The sequence below is a fragment of the Salvia hispanica genome, chromosome 5 (genome assembly GCF_029641045.1).
Source record: "Salvia hispanica isolate PSC_SH4W2 chromosome 5, Shi_PSC_v1, whole genome shotgun sequence".
In the NCBI taxonomy this organism is placed as follows: domain Eukaryota; kingdom Viridiplantae; phylum Streptophyta; class Magnoliopsida; order Lamiales; family Lamiaceae; genus Salvia; species Salvia hispanica.
In genome coordinates this window covers 31,135,097-31,153,625 of record NC_142696.1, presented here as the reverse complement: position 1 = coordinate 31,153,625, position 18,529 = coordinate 31,135,097, and the positions used below count along the sequence as shown (strand labels likewise).

The 18,529-nt window shown below is 37.4% G+C and overlaps 2 protein-coding genes and 1 long non-coding RNA gene across 9 annotated transcripts; all 3 read right to left on the bottom strand.

The window, feature by feature from the left end:
* Positions 1–664: 664 nt before the first annotated feature.
* Positions 665–1,528, bottom strand: LOC125186206 (uncharacterized). 2 transcript variants are annotated; one of them, XM_048082555.2, is made up of 3 exons: positions 1,413–1,528; positions 1,045–1,144; positions 665–974 (listed from the first exon to the last, which is right to left on the bottom strand). In XM_048082555.2, exons 2-3 carry the CDS (start codon positions 1,136–1,138, stop codon positions 835–837), a joined length of 234 nt encoding a protein of 77 aa, XP_047938512.1. In that variant the 5' UTR covers positions 1,139–1,144; positions 1,413–1,528; the 3' UTR covers positions 665–834. The 2 variants fall into 2 exon arrangements, with proteins under 2 accessions (XP_047938512.1, XP_047938511.1); XM_048082554.2 differs by lacking the exon at positions 1,413–1,528 and adding an exon at positions 1,318–1,410.
* Positions 1,529–3,895: 2,367 nt separating this feature from the next.
* Positions 3,896–9,818, bottom strand: LOC125191315 (protein SEMI-ROLLED LEAF 2-like). Of its 6 annotated transcripts, none has more exons than XM_089059653.1 (20): positions 9,630–9,809; positions 9,231–9,550; positions 9,034–9,108; positions 8,852–8,967; positions 8,441–8,555; positions 8,239–8,367; positions 8,103–8,150; positions 7,846–8,027; positions 7,580–7,776; positions 7,208–7,500; positions 6,993–7,142; positions 6,525–6,920; positions 6,291–6,440; positions 6,153–6,192; positions 5,755–5,882; positions 5,454–5,642; positions 5,217–5,363; positions 5,031–5,153; positions 4,792–4,962; positions 3,896–4,301 (listed from the first exon to the last, which is right to left on the bottom strand). In XM_089059653.1, the coding sequence occupies exons 2-20, from the start codon at positions 9,375–9,377 to the stop codon at positions 4,146–4,148; spliced, it is 2,952 nt and encodes a 983-aa protein (XP_088915779.1). In that variant the 5' UTR covers positions 9,378–9,550; positions 9,630–9,809; the 3' UTR covers positions 3,896–4,145. The 6 variants fall into 6 exon arrangements, with proteins under 6 accessions (XP_088915779.1, XP_047944798.1, XP_088915780.1 ...); XM_048088841.2 differs by having other exon boundaries at positions 6,153–6,228; positions 6,381–6,440; positions 9,630–9,808; XM_089059654.1 differs by having other exon boundaries at positions 6,153–6,228; positions 8,284–8,367; positions 9,630–9,808.
* A 5,527-nt stretch (positions 9,819–15,345) lies between these two features.
* On the bottom strand, positions 15,346–16,355 carry LOC125191064 (uncharacterized). Its single transcript, XR_007171026.2, has 2 exons — positions 15,890–16,355; positions 15,346–15,609 (listed from the first exon to the last, which is right to left on the bottom strand). It is a non-coding gene; the product is annotated as an uncharacterized LOC125191064 (long non-coding RNA).
* Positions 16,356–18,529: the final 2,174 nt, after the last annotated feature.

The window sequence follows — 18,529 nt, the reverse complement described above, 5'->3', positions numbered from 1 at the left end:
TTTCTATTTTTGGTAAATAAATCTCATTTTCCAATAATAACTTATTACGTTCACATTCTGTTATATAATTAATATATAAAAGTGGTATGTGGAAGAATCACAGGAGATGCTGTTTTTCACATCCTAATTTTTTAAATTTTTTATTTTTATTTAAATGTTAGTATATTTTAAGTTTAAAAAAGTAGGATGTGAGGAACAACATCCCTGTTGTGATTCTTCCACAGCAGGGGATCCAAGCCCCCCATTCACCGGCACATTGCAGCTTGCACCAAATAACCCAACTAGATACACTCTTGCCTACAAAAATTCTGTTATAAGTGACCAACAAATCATTATCCACTGAAATTTACTAGTATATCAACAATTTAATTTTTTGAGTTTGAATCCAAATATGAAATATGGTCTTACCAAAATCTGATTGATCTAAGACAAGAGGTATTGTAGGCTCACAGATCCAGAGTCGAGATGAGATGAGTATATATTTCCATCAAATATATCCATAATAATTCTGGCATGAAGAATGTGTTACCAAATCCTTTCATTTTGCTATTATAAGGGTAATTTAATTCGATTAAGTAGATAGTATAGTTAAAATCAACATTTGTTAATCCACACAAATGTATATGAATAGGAATATTCAGGAGTGTTGTATGGCCTCAATCAGTAAACACATAGCAATAATCTGTTTCGTATAGAAAGAAACAAGAACAAATTCATAGTGAAGAAACAAAATTCCCACAAACACTTATTTGCTGCTTAATGCTTGTGCAATGCAACATGGAATAAGGAAAGAAACAGCAAATTCCAAAAATATTAAGTGAAGGAGCATTTTCCTTATTCATTTTTGACGATGAAATTCTGGCGGCTGATGGGGTTCATGACCACGGGAGGGCCAGCAGTGCGCGGCCATGCGTCCATTTTCCGGTCCGTCTCCCGCTCCCACTCTTTGTTGGTTATAGTGCTTGGAGTTGAACCTATCAAACACAACAAATCTCAATTGTTTCTACAAGTCCAAATCCAAATCCAAATCAATCACATTCATACCTCCAAAGATTTTGTAATCAGAAACCAAACTATCACAAACATATGCAATACCAAGAGATCCAAATCCAGCACCAATGATGTATTTAGCTGACATTTTTTTCTGCACAAACGCATAAATCATTCATATATATATATAATCTAAATCATATAGTAATAAAATCTTTCAGCAAACCTACATTCCAATTCCAATTCCAATTCCAATTCCAATTCTCAAACAAGTAATGCAAAAAATGAAGACAATCACGAAAAAGAGCGATTCATAAACAAAATTACCGTAAAAATATTAAAATCGGAATCGGAAATAATCGAAACTCGATGTGTGAGTATATAAAAAGGTGAGGGCAAATGCAAGAATAGAGAGCTCTTACTTAATGAATCAGTCGATGGCGAATGCGAAAATGAAGGGGGACTCGTGTTGCAGAATATAAAGGGTGATTTAAAGAAGCAATAAAATCGCAACTCTAAACTACCTTCTCAAATTGCTCTCTGTGTTTGCTCTTAATTTTTTCTTTCCTATATTTATTTGTATTCTACAAATAGAATCTTCTTTATGATAAACATTGGGCTAAAACAATAAAATACATTAATTATAGATAATTTCATTTATTTCTTACTTTCTCCGAAATTAGCATAGTGATAACACAAATTTTAACGAGAAATTGATAAAATAAGAGAGAGGATAAAAAAAATAAAAAAAGTACAAGAGAGAGAAAAAAAAATACTACTATCTCAGTCCACCAAAATTTGTCTCACTTTGACCCGACACGGATTTTAAAAAATGTGATGGAAAGTGAGTTGAAAAAGTTAGTGGATTATGGGTTCTGCTTTTATATATTAATTTTATAATAAAATGTGAGTTGAAATGAGTTAGTGGAAGATGAGGTCCACGACCAAAAATGATAAAAGTGAAATGAGACAAATTTTGGGGGACAGACGGAAATGGAAAAATGAGACAAATTTTGGTGGACAGAGATAGTAAGAAAGAAGACAAAGTGAATAAAGTATAAGGTATGATTCCATTTATGAAATGAGATTATTTTTTATGGACACTCTTAAATAACGAAATGAGACTATTTTTCGCTGGAATAGTTAATTTTGAATGCGATAATAAACAGGTATACTAAATCCATTCACAATGTAAATTTTTTCAATTAAGTTCTTCTATAAGAATTAGTCAATTTTATGTCTAGTGATATGGAGTACTCTCGTGTTCCAATTAAGTTGAGTCGTATTATTTTTTAGATGTTTCATCTAAGTTGAGTAATTTTTTGATAGAAAAAACATTCAATCACTTTACTTTATTCAATCACCTACTTTACTCTCTCTTTATTTTTTTTTACTTTATTCATCTCTTCTACTTTTCAATAAAATTTCTTAATCAATATGCCCAAAAGTTTTGACTCAACTTAGTTGGGATGGGGGGAGTATTTCTTTTATTTCATATTCATATTGACCTGGAAGGAGGAATTTAGAAAAATATAAAATGGATAGAAATAAATAGTCCCACTGTAGTAGATGCGTTCTGTTTTGAACACTCATTTTAAAATAATAATAGTAATAATTAGTTTAAGTGAAGAGAGAGTAAAATAAGGAAGATAACAATGCAACGAAGACTCTCTACATTATTATCTCTTATTTTACTATCTCTCGACTTTAACTAGTTATTATTACTCCACCCGTCCCATAAGAATATGCACTTTTTTCATTTTTAGTCCGTCTCATAAGAATATGCACTTTTCAATTTTCTAAACTATTTTATCTCTAATAAGGTGGGACCCATTCCCCACTAATAATACTTTAATTACTGTTTGTCTCTACCTCTCTCTTACTTTACCAATTTTATTTAAAACTCGTGCCGAATCTAAAGTGCATATTCTTTGGGGACGGAGGGAGTATCATTTTTTTCAAAACAAGTGACGAAATGTCTCTACTATAGTAGAACAAAGGGAGTATTAAATTGCTATAATTTGAAAATTCATCATGTGAAAAAAAATAGAGTTAAAACAATTCATACTGCAAGATGTGAATAATTCGCTAAAGTGCAAAACTGATCTCGTACATTTGCTAAAACAAAAATTGGTCTTACAAGTTAAATGTGTTAGCTTTTGTTCCTAAATAATATATTTTGAACCAGAACTAGCAGTTCCATAAAAAAGTAATGGTCAAGTCGTGTAAATATCAAATAATATCACATCAAATAATAATTTTATTCTAATCATTTAGATTAAACTAAAACCTATAGCATTTAGATGAAAGCATTAAATGAGAAACATAGAGCACCAAAATTCAAACACATGATCATCTTCCATTGCCACGAATAGGGCTGGGAAAAAATACCGAAAAAATGATATATCGTTCGTATCGTATTGAAAAATATCGAAAAATTATCGAATTTTCGATATATCGTAATTTTCGATACGATACGATATCGTATCGTAAGTTTTCGATACGATAACGATATGAATTTCCTTATATCGCGATATATCGTTTTATATCGAAAATACGATATATATCGAAAATTTTCGATATATCGATATTTTCGATATATATCGATATTTTATTTTCAATATATATCGATATATATCGAAATTTTCGATATATATCGATATTTAACGATATATCGAATTTCGGTACGATATATCGAAATATCGATACGATAACGATATGAAATTTTTTTATATCGAAAGTTCGATATATCGAAATTCGATATATCGAAACTTTCGATACGATAACGATATGAAATTCTTTCATATCGATATTTTCGATACGATACACGATACAACGTTTTCGATACGATATATCGTATCGACCCACCCCTAGCCACGAACACCCTTTAATGGAACAACAGACAAAAAGAGGAACCCAAATATGCATGTTCCTTCGAACATCGATCTTCTTCTATGCTAGCTCTACAACAAAATCACTCACCCCTCCGCTAGCAGAGCTTCATGATCCACTACTACACCCATCTTTTTTTCAAAAATTATTTTATTTTTTAACGAAGCATAGGGGGCGCCAAAAAACCAATGTTGCTGTTTCTACTGCTAGCACCCTCAACACGTGCCTGTCGTAGACGAGCATACTGACAAGACGAGGACGGATCAGCATCCAGCCGCCTTCAAGAAGTTGTCGAACGGGCTTGCTGACGGCAGCCTGAACTCGTTCTGAGCTTCGGTTGTGCACGGCCCTGGACCACCACCAGTGCTTTGCACAACTTGAAGCCTGTGATCATCGTTGTCCACGAACGGGTTTCCAGCCTGCAAGGAAAGTCTTCTTGTGTAACACAGCCCAATCTCAAAAAAAAATCACCAAAGATTTGTCACCTTTTGCTTTTACTTCCTCCGTCCCGGAGTATTAGACCCACTTCTTTTGGGCACATGATTTAAGGAATTGATATTTAAATAGTAAAAGTGGAGAGAGTAAAGTATGAGAAAGGGAAAAAGTAGGGGAGAGAAGAGAGAAAAAAGTAGGTGGAGAATAAAATAAGATAGATGCTTTTTGCTAAAAAAGGAAATGAGTCTAATATGTTGGGACATCCCAAAAAGGAAAGTTGGTCTAATACCTTGGGATGGAGGGAGTACTATTTTTGGTAATGCACCCTACGTTCCACTAATGCATTCTCACTCACATTTTACTATATAAAAGTTAGACCCACATTTTACTAACTTTTTTAACCACTTTCTGTTTTACTTCTTAAAACCTATGCCGGGTCAAATGGCGACAAATTATTATGGACAGAGGGAGTACCTTGTTTTGATTGCAAACTTGTGGCTCCATCGCCTTGCTCTCTCCTTGTGCGGCTATCGCCATCAAAGGCCCGGGTTTGTGATGCGCGCAGTGGTTGGCCGTTTCCTTGTACGAGGCATCTTGGGCTGTGCAGACTGACATTCTGCCTACGTTTGTCGAAGTTTCCAGCACCTGACGATCACTATAAACTAAGCTAACGAATCGTAAAAGCGAGACATTTCTGTTTCCACGATACTTACAGATAGCAGAAGCTGATCAACGCTAATGAGATTAGGATTCTGTACATCCAACTGCATGTTCTGTTTTTCGGTTCCAACTGACTCTGGGAAACCATCGTCGTCCGTAACAAACATTGAGGCCACCTGCCAAATGGTGAAGATATAACGATAAACGAAATATTGTAGCATCGGCTAAGCTAAAGGTACCTTGTCAAAGGATTTATCGCCACTCAAGCTCGCCTTATTCATGTGCCTTCCTTCCATGTAATTACCGAGCCACGGGCCTTCAAGTGAGCCCAAATCTTCGGGCACGAAATCTTTGAGAAGTTGTTCCCTGGTGGAGGAAACCTCTGACTGCACAGAAGTGAGTTGAGATGGTAATTATGAGTAACGGTATCAATAACGATCACACAACACGTTAACACGGATAAAATATAGACTTACTTCTGTTAAGTTATCGAGGCTCTTGACAATTAGGGCAGTGAGAGACGTGGTTGTCTGCTCGTCGTATATTTTTGTTTCAGAAAGACATTTCAAAGCTGAAACGTCGTCTTCTTGGGAACCATACACAACTTTTCTGGTTTCATTAGCTTGCAGCTTTGAGTCGTCTACCAAAGACAAGAATGGATCGACCTGGAACGTACAAGAATGATGAAAACGCGTAGAATCAACATCTACTAAGACTTTGACAATATCATATAACATAGCTTCTCATGAACCAAATAATGAGGGATGAGAAACATACCACTTTACTTGTGAGCGTAGATTTGACGCGAGCGGCTACAGGAATAATGTTGTAAGCCTTTGATGCAAAGAATATCATCGAAGTTGCCAGCACGAAGAGAGACCTGCGACGTGATGGCGGGAGTACTCCTGAATACAATGTTGCAGATGTTATACGAGAAGTTCTTATTAAGATCGATATAACTTACCATACCAAATGTGCTAACAAGTCTTGAATGAATTTTCTTGTGCACCAAAACTAGTACTATAAGGCTGTCAATTATCCGGATATAAGCTCACACCAATGACAAATTTCTAATTTTGTTGTACAGTTGTACTCCTCTTTTAGTGTTCGGATCCAAATCATGATCTATCGAACTATCTTACACATTTGAGAATAATTTAATATGCTCAAGTTACCTTCTGCTGCAAGAGAAACATCCCTTAACGAAAACGCCATCTGGAAACTTCGAACAAGTGTGTCAATGTAGGAGGTCTGAGCCAAATGAAGCATTGTTATACAGAGTCAAGCATAGTAATTACTGAGCCCAAAATTACCTTGGCTCGAGAAAACAGCAGCATCAAGCTGTAAGTGTGAGCTAAAGCAACATAATCCTCAGGCAAGTTTTCAGGAGCAACAGATTGTACCCAAATAGATGTAAGCAGCAGGTTTATTTGGTGGCTGCTGAGTCTAAGCGGAACGGCATCCTGAAATTGAATTCGGCACATTAATGAGACGGTCTAGTACGTTTGTCGAGTTATGCAAGAGATAGAAACAGCTTAGATGCAAACCATTTGCTTGCTAGATTTGGTTGTGGCATCAACGTTTGGGGCCGTTGGTTTGAAGCTCTGTACTCGGCTATAACCCGACTTGATTCTGTTTAATACTCCACCGGTGTTGTTTCCCTGTCCGACATCACCCGAAGGCTTTTCTTGGCTCTGCTCAGCTCTCTGATGTTTCATCTTATCGAACAGTGCACCCGATGAAGAAAACACTGAAACAGTTCTCGAGAGTGTTCTTGGATAGAGGACGTTCTTCTTCGAGTCAGACACAGCATGATCAGATTGTGGGGCGATTGAAGACGGCACAAGCACAACCGAGAAGATCTGGTGAGCTCCGATGCTCGTGTTGTGATCTGGATGGAGCATGGCCGGAAGTAGTTGGTGAAACAACGCGTCCGGGAATGCCTAATGACAGAAAATAAAATCGTTGACATAGAAAATTTACGCAGAGATCATTAATGGTGTACAAAGTCTTGCCTTGTTTTGATACGATAAATTAGGCAAAGAAGCGATAATTTGAGCCGTGCGATAGACAGCCGAAATAGTTGTTCTTGCGATAATGTTGATGCCGGGTATGTTCTCCAACATACTAGCCATAACATCAAGGATGAGACCTGCATCTCCCACCTGCTCATAGAATATGAAGTTAAACCGAAACGATTATAAGAACGACTGGAAAAGAGTCGGGTCACCTTTGATGATAACTCGATGAGACATTCATCCACTGCTTCGTGGAATTTCTTGTTCCAGTTAACCAAATCTTTGCCAAGATTTGCATCATCGATCCTATTATGTATGCTCTTACGCAAATGCCTCATGATATCGCTCACGGCGCTGACTATAGCAACTGATGACTGGACCTTTGACATACGAGCAAGGACAGTGACGACCTGCACAATGTCAAGTTGTATCTCTGGTTGCTTAAGGACATTTTTGTGATCGAGATGCTTGACTAGTATAGACAGCAAAACTTGTGTGTTTTGCCCTGCACAATCAACGGTAGCAAGTTTCATCACCGGTATGAATCAACAATTTATCGAAAGAAACTAAGGATAGTATTAGACCGGAATCTTCCATCAAGAACTGCACATCTTTGAGTACAGGTAAAGCGATCCCGTCTTTGATCGGCCACATATTTCCATTATCAAAGTAACGGAACAAGGATTCCATAACCCGACGCAGGGTTGTTGCCTCTTTCCCAAGTGTCGCCATGTTGTGCAGGCAAACCCGGGACCAAAAGCACGGGTTCTTGGAGTCCTCCCTAAAGCAAACCAACACATTTTATAAAGTTGGATGCTAAAGAAAGTGAAAAATTGAGCCAAGAAATTACTCTGCCACATTGAGATTTCCCTTATCATTCACAACCATTTTCCAAGAGGGAATCTTCGATACAACATTCGTTGAAGGAGAAACATTCCCCTCAGTTTTACTAACTTCTTCCACCCAACTTGTTTGGTTGGAATTTGAGTCCTTGCTTTCGCCTCCGTAATTTTCTAAGACTACCAAAACAATCTGAGCAATTGAACATGAAGAAGCTAAGTCAAATGCGATATAAAGATGACATAAAGAGAACACACCCATTCTTACCTTATCGAATTCAGCTGAAATATGCGAGTTTTCGCCCATGAACCAAACCTGTACAAAACATGAATGTAAGATAAATAGTAAACTATTTATTGGCAGAACTTTGAGTTCAAAAATCAAATTCAAAGGAGCATGATACCATAGCAGATAGAGTTTGTAGGCAAGCTGCCCTTAAATGTAGCACCTTGTCATCTTCTCCAACTTCTTGGGCAAGCTCACAGAGCCGTGGAATAAATCCATCTAAGGTAAACATGTACGTTCCATCGTTCTGTGGTGTAGCGAAAACGAGCCTAATCAGTAACCTAAACTAGAAAAGGACATCTGAATAAAAACCACGTAACCTGATTATTAACGAAAACAAAGAGCGATTGGCATCCAATAAGTAAAACTTCTTCATTGTTTGGTTGATCCAGCAAGGTTTGAACTATAGTCATTAAACTATTTGCGAACAAAGACCTGGAATACCACAAGTTGTAAATGCAATCAATATACTAATCTTATTTAGGTTTTGTTAGGTTGGCAACTTTCTTAAATTGATAACTGACAACTATTCAACAACGTACGTTATGGATGTCAGCACGAAGATATTTGTATGTCAACAAAATTTAGTTGACATACGTATGTGTTCGTGTTGACATCTATAGCACAGGTTGTAGATATAGTTGTAATCAATTTAAGAAATAGTTATCAACGGATCATATCCCACTTCTATTATATATGTATATAAATCAAATAAGCACAAGTTGACATACATTTGCTCACGACACGATGATATCAATTTCCTGTAAATACACATAACAATTTTCACCGCGTGAAAATTCTCGTTCCTCAATTCCCTGTAGCATTTTTGCCCTAGGGAGCTTGCAATCTGTAAATAGATTGAATGCAACTTTAAAATGTGAATGCCATTTGGTAGACTTTGAGACAAGTATACCTTTGGTATTCGAAAAGGGTTTCGAACAGCGTATTCACAGAGTTTACCAATCTTCCTGTCATTAGGCTCTTCATCCTGCAAACAGAACCTTCTTGAGTTGAGCAAGTATGTATGCATAAGGCCATCAATACACAATCTTTACAAAAATGGTTTAACTAAACTATATGTAGCTTGAAACTAACACAAAAAATTGTAACCTGTGACTTGGGAAAAATGTCTGAAATGAGCTTCTTGTATCTCTTGACAGGCTGTCTAGACCTTGGACGCATAGAAGGGCAAAAGAAACAGAGGTTGCCACATGCTGGCAAGACATGCCTCGAGACTACACCCGAAATAACGCCCATATTTACTAATTACTGACAAAATCCTAAAAAAACCTAATCTTTTTAATCTCTACACTTGGAAATTTGAAAAAAAATACTTTTCTTTCCCTTCTGTAATATCAGAAAATTGGTTAGAAGAAGAAGGGAAAGGAAAGCAGGTAAGATCAAGATCAACCACCCACTTCTGTACCACCCTACACAAAAATCTCATCATATTAAATAAAATTGGCAAGACATACAAAAGAAATAGGATTATGTGAAAATGAATTATACCTTCAGACCAGTGCCTGCAGAGAGCAGGCCAGAAGTCTGGTAACTCATCAAAATTTTGTGATTTCTAACAATGCACCGCTTCAATAGCATCTCATCAAACTTGTGTCATCTCTCTCTTCTCTATACAAAAAGAAACCCATAAAACATACCGTCAAATAATTTTATTAATAATTAATTGAAAAATCAGTTGAGCTGACAATATTAAAGATGATTGAGATGCGAGTGTGTCATATTTCAACACTGGAAACCACGACATGTAACGAACATATGATATGTTGGTGGCCGACTCACTATAATTATTTACAATTTGTTAAAATAATACAAATTTTAAATTATAATCTGGACCGTTAGATTTCAAGATTTGATGTCAATGATAAATAACGTCAACACAACGTCAATCAGTTGACAATGTTGACAATTTCTGTGGACGTTATTTGTCATCTGTTGACATCAAATCTTAGTGATAATAAATGCAATACCGATCATATGCCCGATTATTTACTCACTCCGTCCCTTAAAAATAAAAACTCTTTCCTTTTTGGTACGTTCCCTAAAATTATAAACATTTTCCACTAACACACTTTTCTTTCTACCTCTTTATTACTCCCTCCATCCCACGTTACTTGAGGCGTTTCTTTTCGGCACGAGATTTAAGAAAGTTGTGTTTAGTGAGTTAAATAAAGTAGGAAAGAGAATAAAGTAAGAGGAATGAGAGAAGGTAAAGTAAAAAAAAATTAAAGTAAGTGTGATTAAATGTTTTGTTTTTAGCCAAAAAGAGAAATGACTCAAATAACTTGGGACGGATATAGTACTATTTTTTTCAGTTTTACATTAAAACCGTGCCATTTCAGAAAAAAAAAATTTAGGGGATAGAGGGAGTATTAAAAAGGAATAGTCTTACTTGTTATTTAAATCATAATTTTACTTCTTCTACATTTTGATTATTGGTGGCTTCATTTGATTCTACTAATATGCATAGGTGCTTAAAAGTTTGGGAAACATTTTAGACAGCGATATACTAGTAATTCTATGTTTATATCTTTGAAGTTTGGTGATTGTATCACCCAATAATGGTATTTCAATTACAGAATAGAGACTTTTAAAATAAACTTCTCAATCTAGTAGTATTACATAAAGAATGATGTTGTAAATAAACAAATAAATTACTTCTGTGAGTGCTCATTGATTTAGTTCCAGCTGTGTTGTTCTGATTGATACCTTACGCTCTGCATTTCTTTTTAACAAAAATTTCAGATATATTTATAGTTATACTATGGGTTGTGTTATATAGCCAACTCACTCTTAAATTGCTAACTATAGCTGAATGATAGGTATTGAATCATTAAATCAAGGTACATGAATATCAATACGAAGTACAAGAAATATAAATTAGGGATATTAGTGTCAATTAACAAAAAGTTAGTTATAACCAACTTTTAAAAAATATCTCAAAATTTTAAATGATTGTGACTAATTTATATTATTTTTTAAAACAAATTATATCAAATCAAAGATAATTTTATAAGGATTATAACAAGATCTCACTTGCATATGTTGCGATGTCAAAATTTGAAAAAAATTATTGAATTTTCATAAATATCAACTAACAGTTTAATGCCAATATAGCTACCATAATATGTCACTACAATACATATACAATTTCAATGTTAAATTGTGTTAACATATTCAATGAATCATATTGATATGTTTAGCACACTACATTGACAATTTGACTCAAAACCCTAATTTTGTAGTTTTCTTATCTTTTCAAATTTAATTAATAAAAAAACGAAAATACACATGGCAATTTATGGACCACTAGATCTTTACAAATCTTATGATTTTAAATTAGTTGTAGTTAGCAATTAAAAGTAGAGTTAGCAATTGATCACACACCCCTATACTATTTGCTGTAGTATATTTATTTTCTTATATTAGTATTCGACCATGTTAGTGTTTACCTTGAAAGTTGTAGGTAGGTCTGTCAAAATGGATATCGGGTATTGGATACCCGATATCCAAACCCGAAAAAGTCGGATAATTGGATACCCGAAACCCGATTTTTCGGGTATCGGATCGGGATCGGGTAGTGAGAATTTTGGATTATCGGGTATCGGGTTATCCGATATCCGATCGGGTATACCCGAATTATCCGATTTATCCGATTTATTTTCTAAAATTAATAAATTATATTTTTATTATAACTAAATGTAATTTAACTTCTTAACTATAATTTAATTAATACTTAATAGTTAGCATATAAGATATGTAATTTAATTTTTTTAATTAAATTTTAATTTCATTGACTTGTGATATTTATAATTTTGATTTTTTTATGATATTATTGTTAGATCTTGATTCTTATGAATTATTGAATTGTGATATTTGTAAAGGATGAATGTTTGAACTTATGAATTTTGATGGTTATTGACTTATTGTGGATGGATAAAAAAAATTTAATATGTACTATAACTTATGAATTTTGTATTTTTCAAAGTTTGTAGTTATTTTCTTTTAAATTCGAACTACTACAAGAATTTTGTATTCCTAAAAGTTTGTAGTTATTTTCTCTTGATTTCAAGCTACTATAAGGATTTTGTATTTCTAAAAGTTTGTAGTTATTTTTACTTGGATATTAGTACTTCAACTTTGTATTAAATTTGAATTAAATAATATTAAATAAATTCTAAAAGTTTGTAGTTAATTTAAAAAAAAAAAAAATTAAAATCACAATTGGGACTGGATACCCGATTTTTCGGGACTGGATACCCGAGTCGGGTATTTGGGTACCCGAAATGAAATTCGGGCCGGGTATCAGGTATTGAATTTTGGGAATTTCCGGATCGGGTATCCGCGGGTACCCAATTTGACAGGCCTAGTTGTAAGAGTGTCCACAATAAGGAACCGCGGCTCCCGCCCGAGGACACGGCTGGGCCACGGCGGGGCGGGGGGTGTGGACGGGCGTGGGCCGACTAGTTGTTGGGGACACGACGGGGGATAGGTCCGCGGCTCTGCCCGTGGCTCCCTATTGCATGGCACCGGCAGCCGCGGCGCCGGAAAAGCTTTTTATTTTTTTATTTGTTTTATTTTTTTTGATTTTTTATATAAATACACTACATTTTACACATTTTCACCTCACACACATTTTGCACCCTAATTTTCACTATCTATATTTTTTAGTGTTTTTATAAAATTTTCGTTGTATAATTTTTCCATATCTATAATACAATGAAGATTTGGTTTTAATTTTTTTTATTAAATTATGCGTTTTTTCCTAATTATTATAGTCCGATCATTTTTATTCTAATTGAATTAAAATATACCAATAATTGATAAAATAATGTGATTTTTGGCGGTGGCTTATCCACTATCGGGGTTGACAAGGTTTTTTTTTTTTTTTTCCGTGGACAAAAATTTGTGGCCTTGGAGTTGGGCAAATTATTGTGGACACTCGCCCTCAATAGGATAACTTCATCGGACAAAAATATAAATTTTATAAGGTCATAATTGTACACCTATTTGTTGCAGTATTTAGAGCATCTCCAATGCTATTAGAGCATCTCCAATGGTCGGCTAGCGACCGGCTAGCCGATTCTTCGCGCTGGCCGATCGGCTAGCCGAACCATTGGAGGCGGCAAGCGGCTAACCGGCGAGCCAATCGGCATGGGCTGGCCGATGCGCTAGCCGATCGACTAGCCGCCATTGTGGCGGCCCGATCGGCCAGCGCCGAGTTTTGTTTTTTTTACAAACCTATATAAACGCGATTTTCGTTTCATTTTCATTTGCACCACTTGTTTTAACGAGTTTTCTCTCTCTCTAACTTTCTGTACAAGAGCATCATCGCGCGATGAGTAACGCGGGTGGTAGCGGTGGTGGTAGTGGTGGTAGTGGTGGGGATGCTGAGGAGTACGAACGGAGGATGAACGAGGCTATGAATGCCTACATGAACCGCGAGATGGAGCGGTACATGCGTAGGGTGGAACAGCAGGCGATACTTCGCCCTCCACGAGTTGTCCACCGCTGAGCAGTGATTGATCGGGATCACGTAGCTGCACATCAGCGGCTGTACGACGACTACTTTTCAGAGAATCCGCGGTTTCCCGCCAACATGTTCCGGCGGCGTTTTAGAATGCGCAGGGAGTTATTTATGCGCATCGTTGGGGCATTAGAGCGTCAATATCTGTGTTTCCGCTTCAGGCACGATGCGGTTGGCAGACCCGGCCACACCCCTATTCAAAAGTGCACGGCGCAATCAGGCAGTTGGCCTACGGAGGCGCGGCAGACATGTGGGATGAGTACCTCCACATCGGTGAGTCGACAGCCCTGGAATGTCTGAAGAATTTCTGTGGGGGCGTGATAAACGTTTTCGGTGAGCAGTACCTTCGAAGCCCTACTCCCGAAGATTGTCAGAATTTGATGCAGATGCACGGGGAGAAGCATGGGTTCCCCGGGATGTTAGGCAGCATAGATTGTATGCATTGGGAGTGGAAGAACTGTCCGACTGCCGGGAAGGGGGCCTACACGACCGGCTACAAGTCAAAGAATCCCACGTTGATCCTCGAGGCCGTAGCTGATTACCGGCTGTGGATCTGGCATGTGTATTTTGGGGTAGCCGAGTCGAACAACGACCTCAACGTCCTGAACTCGTCTCCCCTCTTCAACGAGAAGTACCAGGGCGTCGGTCCAGCCGTCTCATTTGTGGCCAACGGCAACCGGCATGATATGGGCTACTACTTGGCGGATGGGATATACCCTCGGTGGCCGGTCTTTGTGAAGATGATCAGGCAAACAAGTGATGAAAGGAAGGCCTACTTTGCGGAACGACAGGAGTCGGCGCGCAAGGACGTGGAGCGCGCATTTGGTGTGCTCCAGTCTCAATTGGCGGTAATTAAGGGTCCAACGCGTTTGTGGGATGTCGGATGCGTTTCCCAGATAATGTACGCCTGCATTATCCTGCACAACATGATCGTCGAAGACGAAGGCGTACAACTGACTAGTTGGGCCAATGACGATGAAGCCGGTCCAAGCTACGGAACGGCCACCCCTAGTGTACGACGTGGGGTACCTCTCGATGAAGTCGGTCACCTCAAGGAATTTGCCAACATGCGCCAAGTGGATGCTCATATTCAACTCCAAAAGGATATAATTGAAGAGTTGTGGGCACGGAGGATTGCACGGCGATAGTTTTTTTTCTTTATTATGTACCTTTTTAAATGTAATTTTTTTTTATCTATGTACCTTTTTAAATGCAATTAATGAATTTTCCCGTATATGTCTCGTAAATTTAATTCCGTAATTTAATCGTAATTTTAATTCCGTAAATGTAGTATATTTTGAATACTTTTTTTTGCGGCTGGCCTAAATCTGATGTGGCAGGTGGATTTTTAGTGCTGCTGACGTGGCAGGGAGAGAGAGTGGCTGGCCTATGGCTGGCCTAAGAGCATCCGCAATGGTACATAGGCCAGCAATAGGCCATCTCTAAATGTTTGGGTTTCGAGTTAGCCCAACAGACTAATCGGGATAATATTCTTTTTAACATTTCTTAAATTCGTGCCATCGAAAAATGAGACTTTTTAACAATAGACGGATGGAGTATGTTCTGAAAAAATACTACTACTATTCCTACAATTTTCTTTCACATAAAATCGAAATAATATCTCCATCCATGGATTTTCAATAATCTCGAAAAGTAAACATGCCTCAACAAAAAAAAGTATGCACTTTCAACTCTGCTTTCACTTAATTTCCCCTATAAAAAACATGCTCTGTAACATCTTGAAGCAAAACTCATGGCTGCAGATCAATTTTAAATTTTGATGAAGAGTGTATTGCTGATTTTTTTGTTTCATGCCTCAGCATATGATCAGATGATGCTTTAATGATGATGATAGATGAGGCTATATATTTTGCTTCAGAAACCCCATAAACTGAAATGATGGTTCGGACAGCTGTGGTCAGGTCCAAACCACTGAATCCTATCCTGTTATGAAGAGAAGCACTGAGATACTAATTTTACATAGAATTCCCTTAAATCATGGAAAAAGGGAATAAAATACAACTGAGGAGTTGCAATTGCCACATATAGATATAATAATAATACCCATCTTCAACAAAATCTAGTGCTAACTAAAAGATTCTTAATTCAATCAACCCTGATCAAAGAAGCATAACATGTATACCAAAGTCCTAAAGATAGAAACTTAAATATTAAACCTAAACTCCAATGAATCAGATATTCATAATTCAACAACAAAACATACTATAAATCATATTCCTTTCTCCCATCGATCAGAATCTGTTCCATTCTCAAACTCAGCCGTGGAGGTATCTAATCACCACCTCTTGCCCTCTCACGACATCAAAGGAGAATAACAAGCCTGACAAATAAGACTTCCTTTCTTTTTCATTCTTCCATGGAGAGAGAAAGGGGATATAATATTGAGTCTGGTGCTCACTGCTTACACTATCACCAGACCCTTTTTTCTATCCCCTTCTCCACAATCGCGAAAGACGTATTTGTCAAGCTTGAAATTCTCCCCTGATTCGACCTGAAAAAGCAATAGGTGAAGGTGATTTAGAACTACACCGCAGCTAAATAGGAGAATGGACCAGATCAGATCGTCCTCAACATTCAAGGCTATTGTAATATTTTGTTGAAATGGTCATCAAAAGAGGTGGGTTGAACTATTTTTCCTGTCTCTAGGGCACTACCAAAAGCTGTTGCGAAAGAAATGTGTATTGACTATTGATTCAGTTGTTTATGCATTATTTTTATCCACATAAATTTAATATTAATATTTCCAAAAACATCTTTGATTGTGTAACTAAAAAAACAGAAATCATAGTTATTTCCTCTATCCCAAAAGTTTTCTTTGTTTTCAAGTGGAGAGTGGATTCTACATCATTAGTAGTGTAGTTTAATGATATAAGTTGTAAATAAAATTATGTATAGATGTAATGTGTTGTTTAATTATTTCAAAATTAATAAATTCATACTTTTTAAGACTAATAAGAAAATATCTCCATAAAGTGAACTTCCAATTTAATCCCTAAAAAGAGTTCATTTTAGATACTTGAAATTTAAAAAATATCACCATAAACATTTAGAAAATAAAAAAAATCATCAAATACCATTTTTTTCTATTCTCTTATTATTTTAGTTAGAAGACTGTGGAGTACTACTTTCGTCCACATAAAAATAGTCTTGGTAGTGGACGATACGAGATTCAATACAAAATTGGTAAAATAAAAGAGATGGAAAACAATTGTTAAAGTACTGTTAATGGAATACTCCTTCCGTCCCACCACAAGTGATGGAATTTTTTTGGGCACAGAAATTAAGAAAATGATATATATTGGATTAGAGTGGAGAAAATAAAGTAAGAGAAAATGATTAAAATAAGAGAGAGTTAAAGTTTTATTTTTTGTTAAAAAGGGAAATTGATCACTTGTGATGGGACAATTCAAAATGGAAAGTTGATCACTTGTGGTGAGGCGGAGGGAGTATAATAAGTACTCACCTTATAAAGAAAAATAATTGAAACGTTAGTATTTTGTAAATCATGTTTTTATATTTAAATTTTAAATTAAATACGAGTCAAATGAGTTAGTGAACTGTGAGATTTTTATTTAAAAGTAAAATTGAAAACCGGAAAGGATTACCTAATACATTGTCTGCTATATTTCCTAATACACCATTAGAGCATTCACAATGGTAACTGTTTCTCCTCCTGCCACATCATCCAACATTAAAATTCCTCCTGTCACATCATCAGGACAAGCAACTAGACAAGCAATAGGCTAGCCACATCATCAGCACTATTAAAAAACAACTAAATTTACGGAATTAAACACAAAATACGGAATTAAATTTACGACACATATACGGCAAAAATTCGTTAATTTTATTTAAATAAAAAAAAAGTACATTAACTAAAAATAAAAAAATAACATAATAAAAAAAAATCTGGGCTTCCACACACGAGCCACCGCCCCACTCTACTCTTCGTCGCCGTCCTCGCCGCCATCCCCGCTGCCACCGGCTGCACCCCCGACATCTGAGCCCGCACCTGATCCCCCCAACTGTGCCGCGAAGGTATCCAAATCGACCCGCATACTCTCGAGCATTGAGTGAAGAAACTTCTTCTCCTCGGGGTCAGTTGTCTCCTTCCATTCGTAGAAGATCTTGTGCATCTGTTTGCGCGTTCGTTGACGCGCGTAGAAGGCGAGCTCGGCTGCCGACTTGCCAACGGGGGGGATGCCGACTGGACCTGCTGGCCCCTCGCTGCCCGTTGTGCCCTCCTCTGACCAATCAGGCGAGTGCGGCGAGCGAAGGATGGAGGGGACGACTCCTCTGGAACATCCTCGGGGAGGTCGTGGGAACCGCCGCTGCTGCCGCTGTAATCACTGGTATAGTTTAGCCGCTGCTTCTTCGGCCAGCCAGCATCGACACCCGCCCGGAACTTCTCGGAATCCATCAGCACCAGATAGCAATTCCAGTAGGTGAATTCCTTATACAACCCCTACACAGGGAAGGCTTTCTCCGCTATCCTCCTGCAGTCCTCATCAGTCTGGCCACTGGTCTTCATGCGGAGGACGTTGGTGTACAAGCCCGCAAATCGGGAGACCGTAGCCCTGATTCGCTCCCACCCCTTCTGGCACTCCTCCCCGGTGTATGCCTTCCCATGCGGGCAATTCCTCTGGTAGGCTGCTGCAATCTTAGCCCACATGTTGACGATCCTCTGATTGTTCGAAACGAGGGGATCGTCACAAACAGACACCCAAGCCTTGACCAGCGCGACGTTCTCATCTTCCGTCCACTTCCTCCGTGCACTGTCGTCATCAGCCGGCTGCGACGACTCGCCTACCACCTTTTTCCCCTTCTTCTTCTTCTTCTTCTT

Excerpts from the sequence above, each read along its gene's own strand:
- LOC125191315 (XM_048088838.2), bottom strand. The coding sequence starts at position 9,377 with ATGGGCGTTATTTCGGGTGTAGTCTCGAGGCATGTCTTGCCAGCATGT. Across the intron at positions 8,968-9,033 it reads ACCCTTTTCGAATACCAAAG|ATTGCAAGCTCCCTAGGGCA; the intron begins GTATACTTGTCT and ends ATCTATTTACAG. Across the intron at positions 6,441-6,524 it reads CCAAATCTAGCAAGCAAATG|GATGCCGTTCCGCTTAGACT; the intron begins GTTTGCATCTAA and ends ATTCAATTTCAG.
- LOC125186206 (XM_048082555.2), bottom strand. The coding sequence starts at position 1,138 with ATGTCAGCTAAATACATCATTGGTGCTGGATTTGGATCTCTTGGTATT. Across the intron at positions 975-1,044 it reads TGATTACAAAATCTTTGGAG|GTTCAACTCCAAGCACTATA; the intron begins GTATGAATGTGA and ends TGTGTTTGATAG.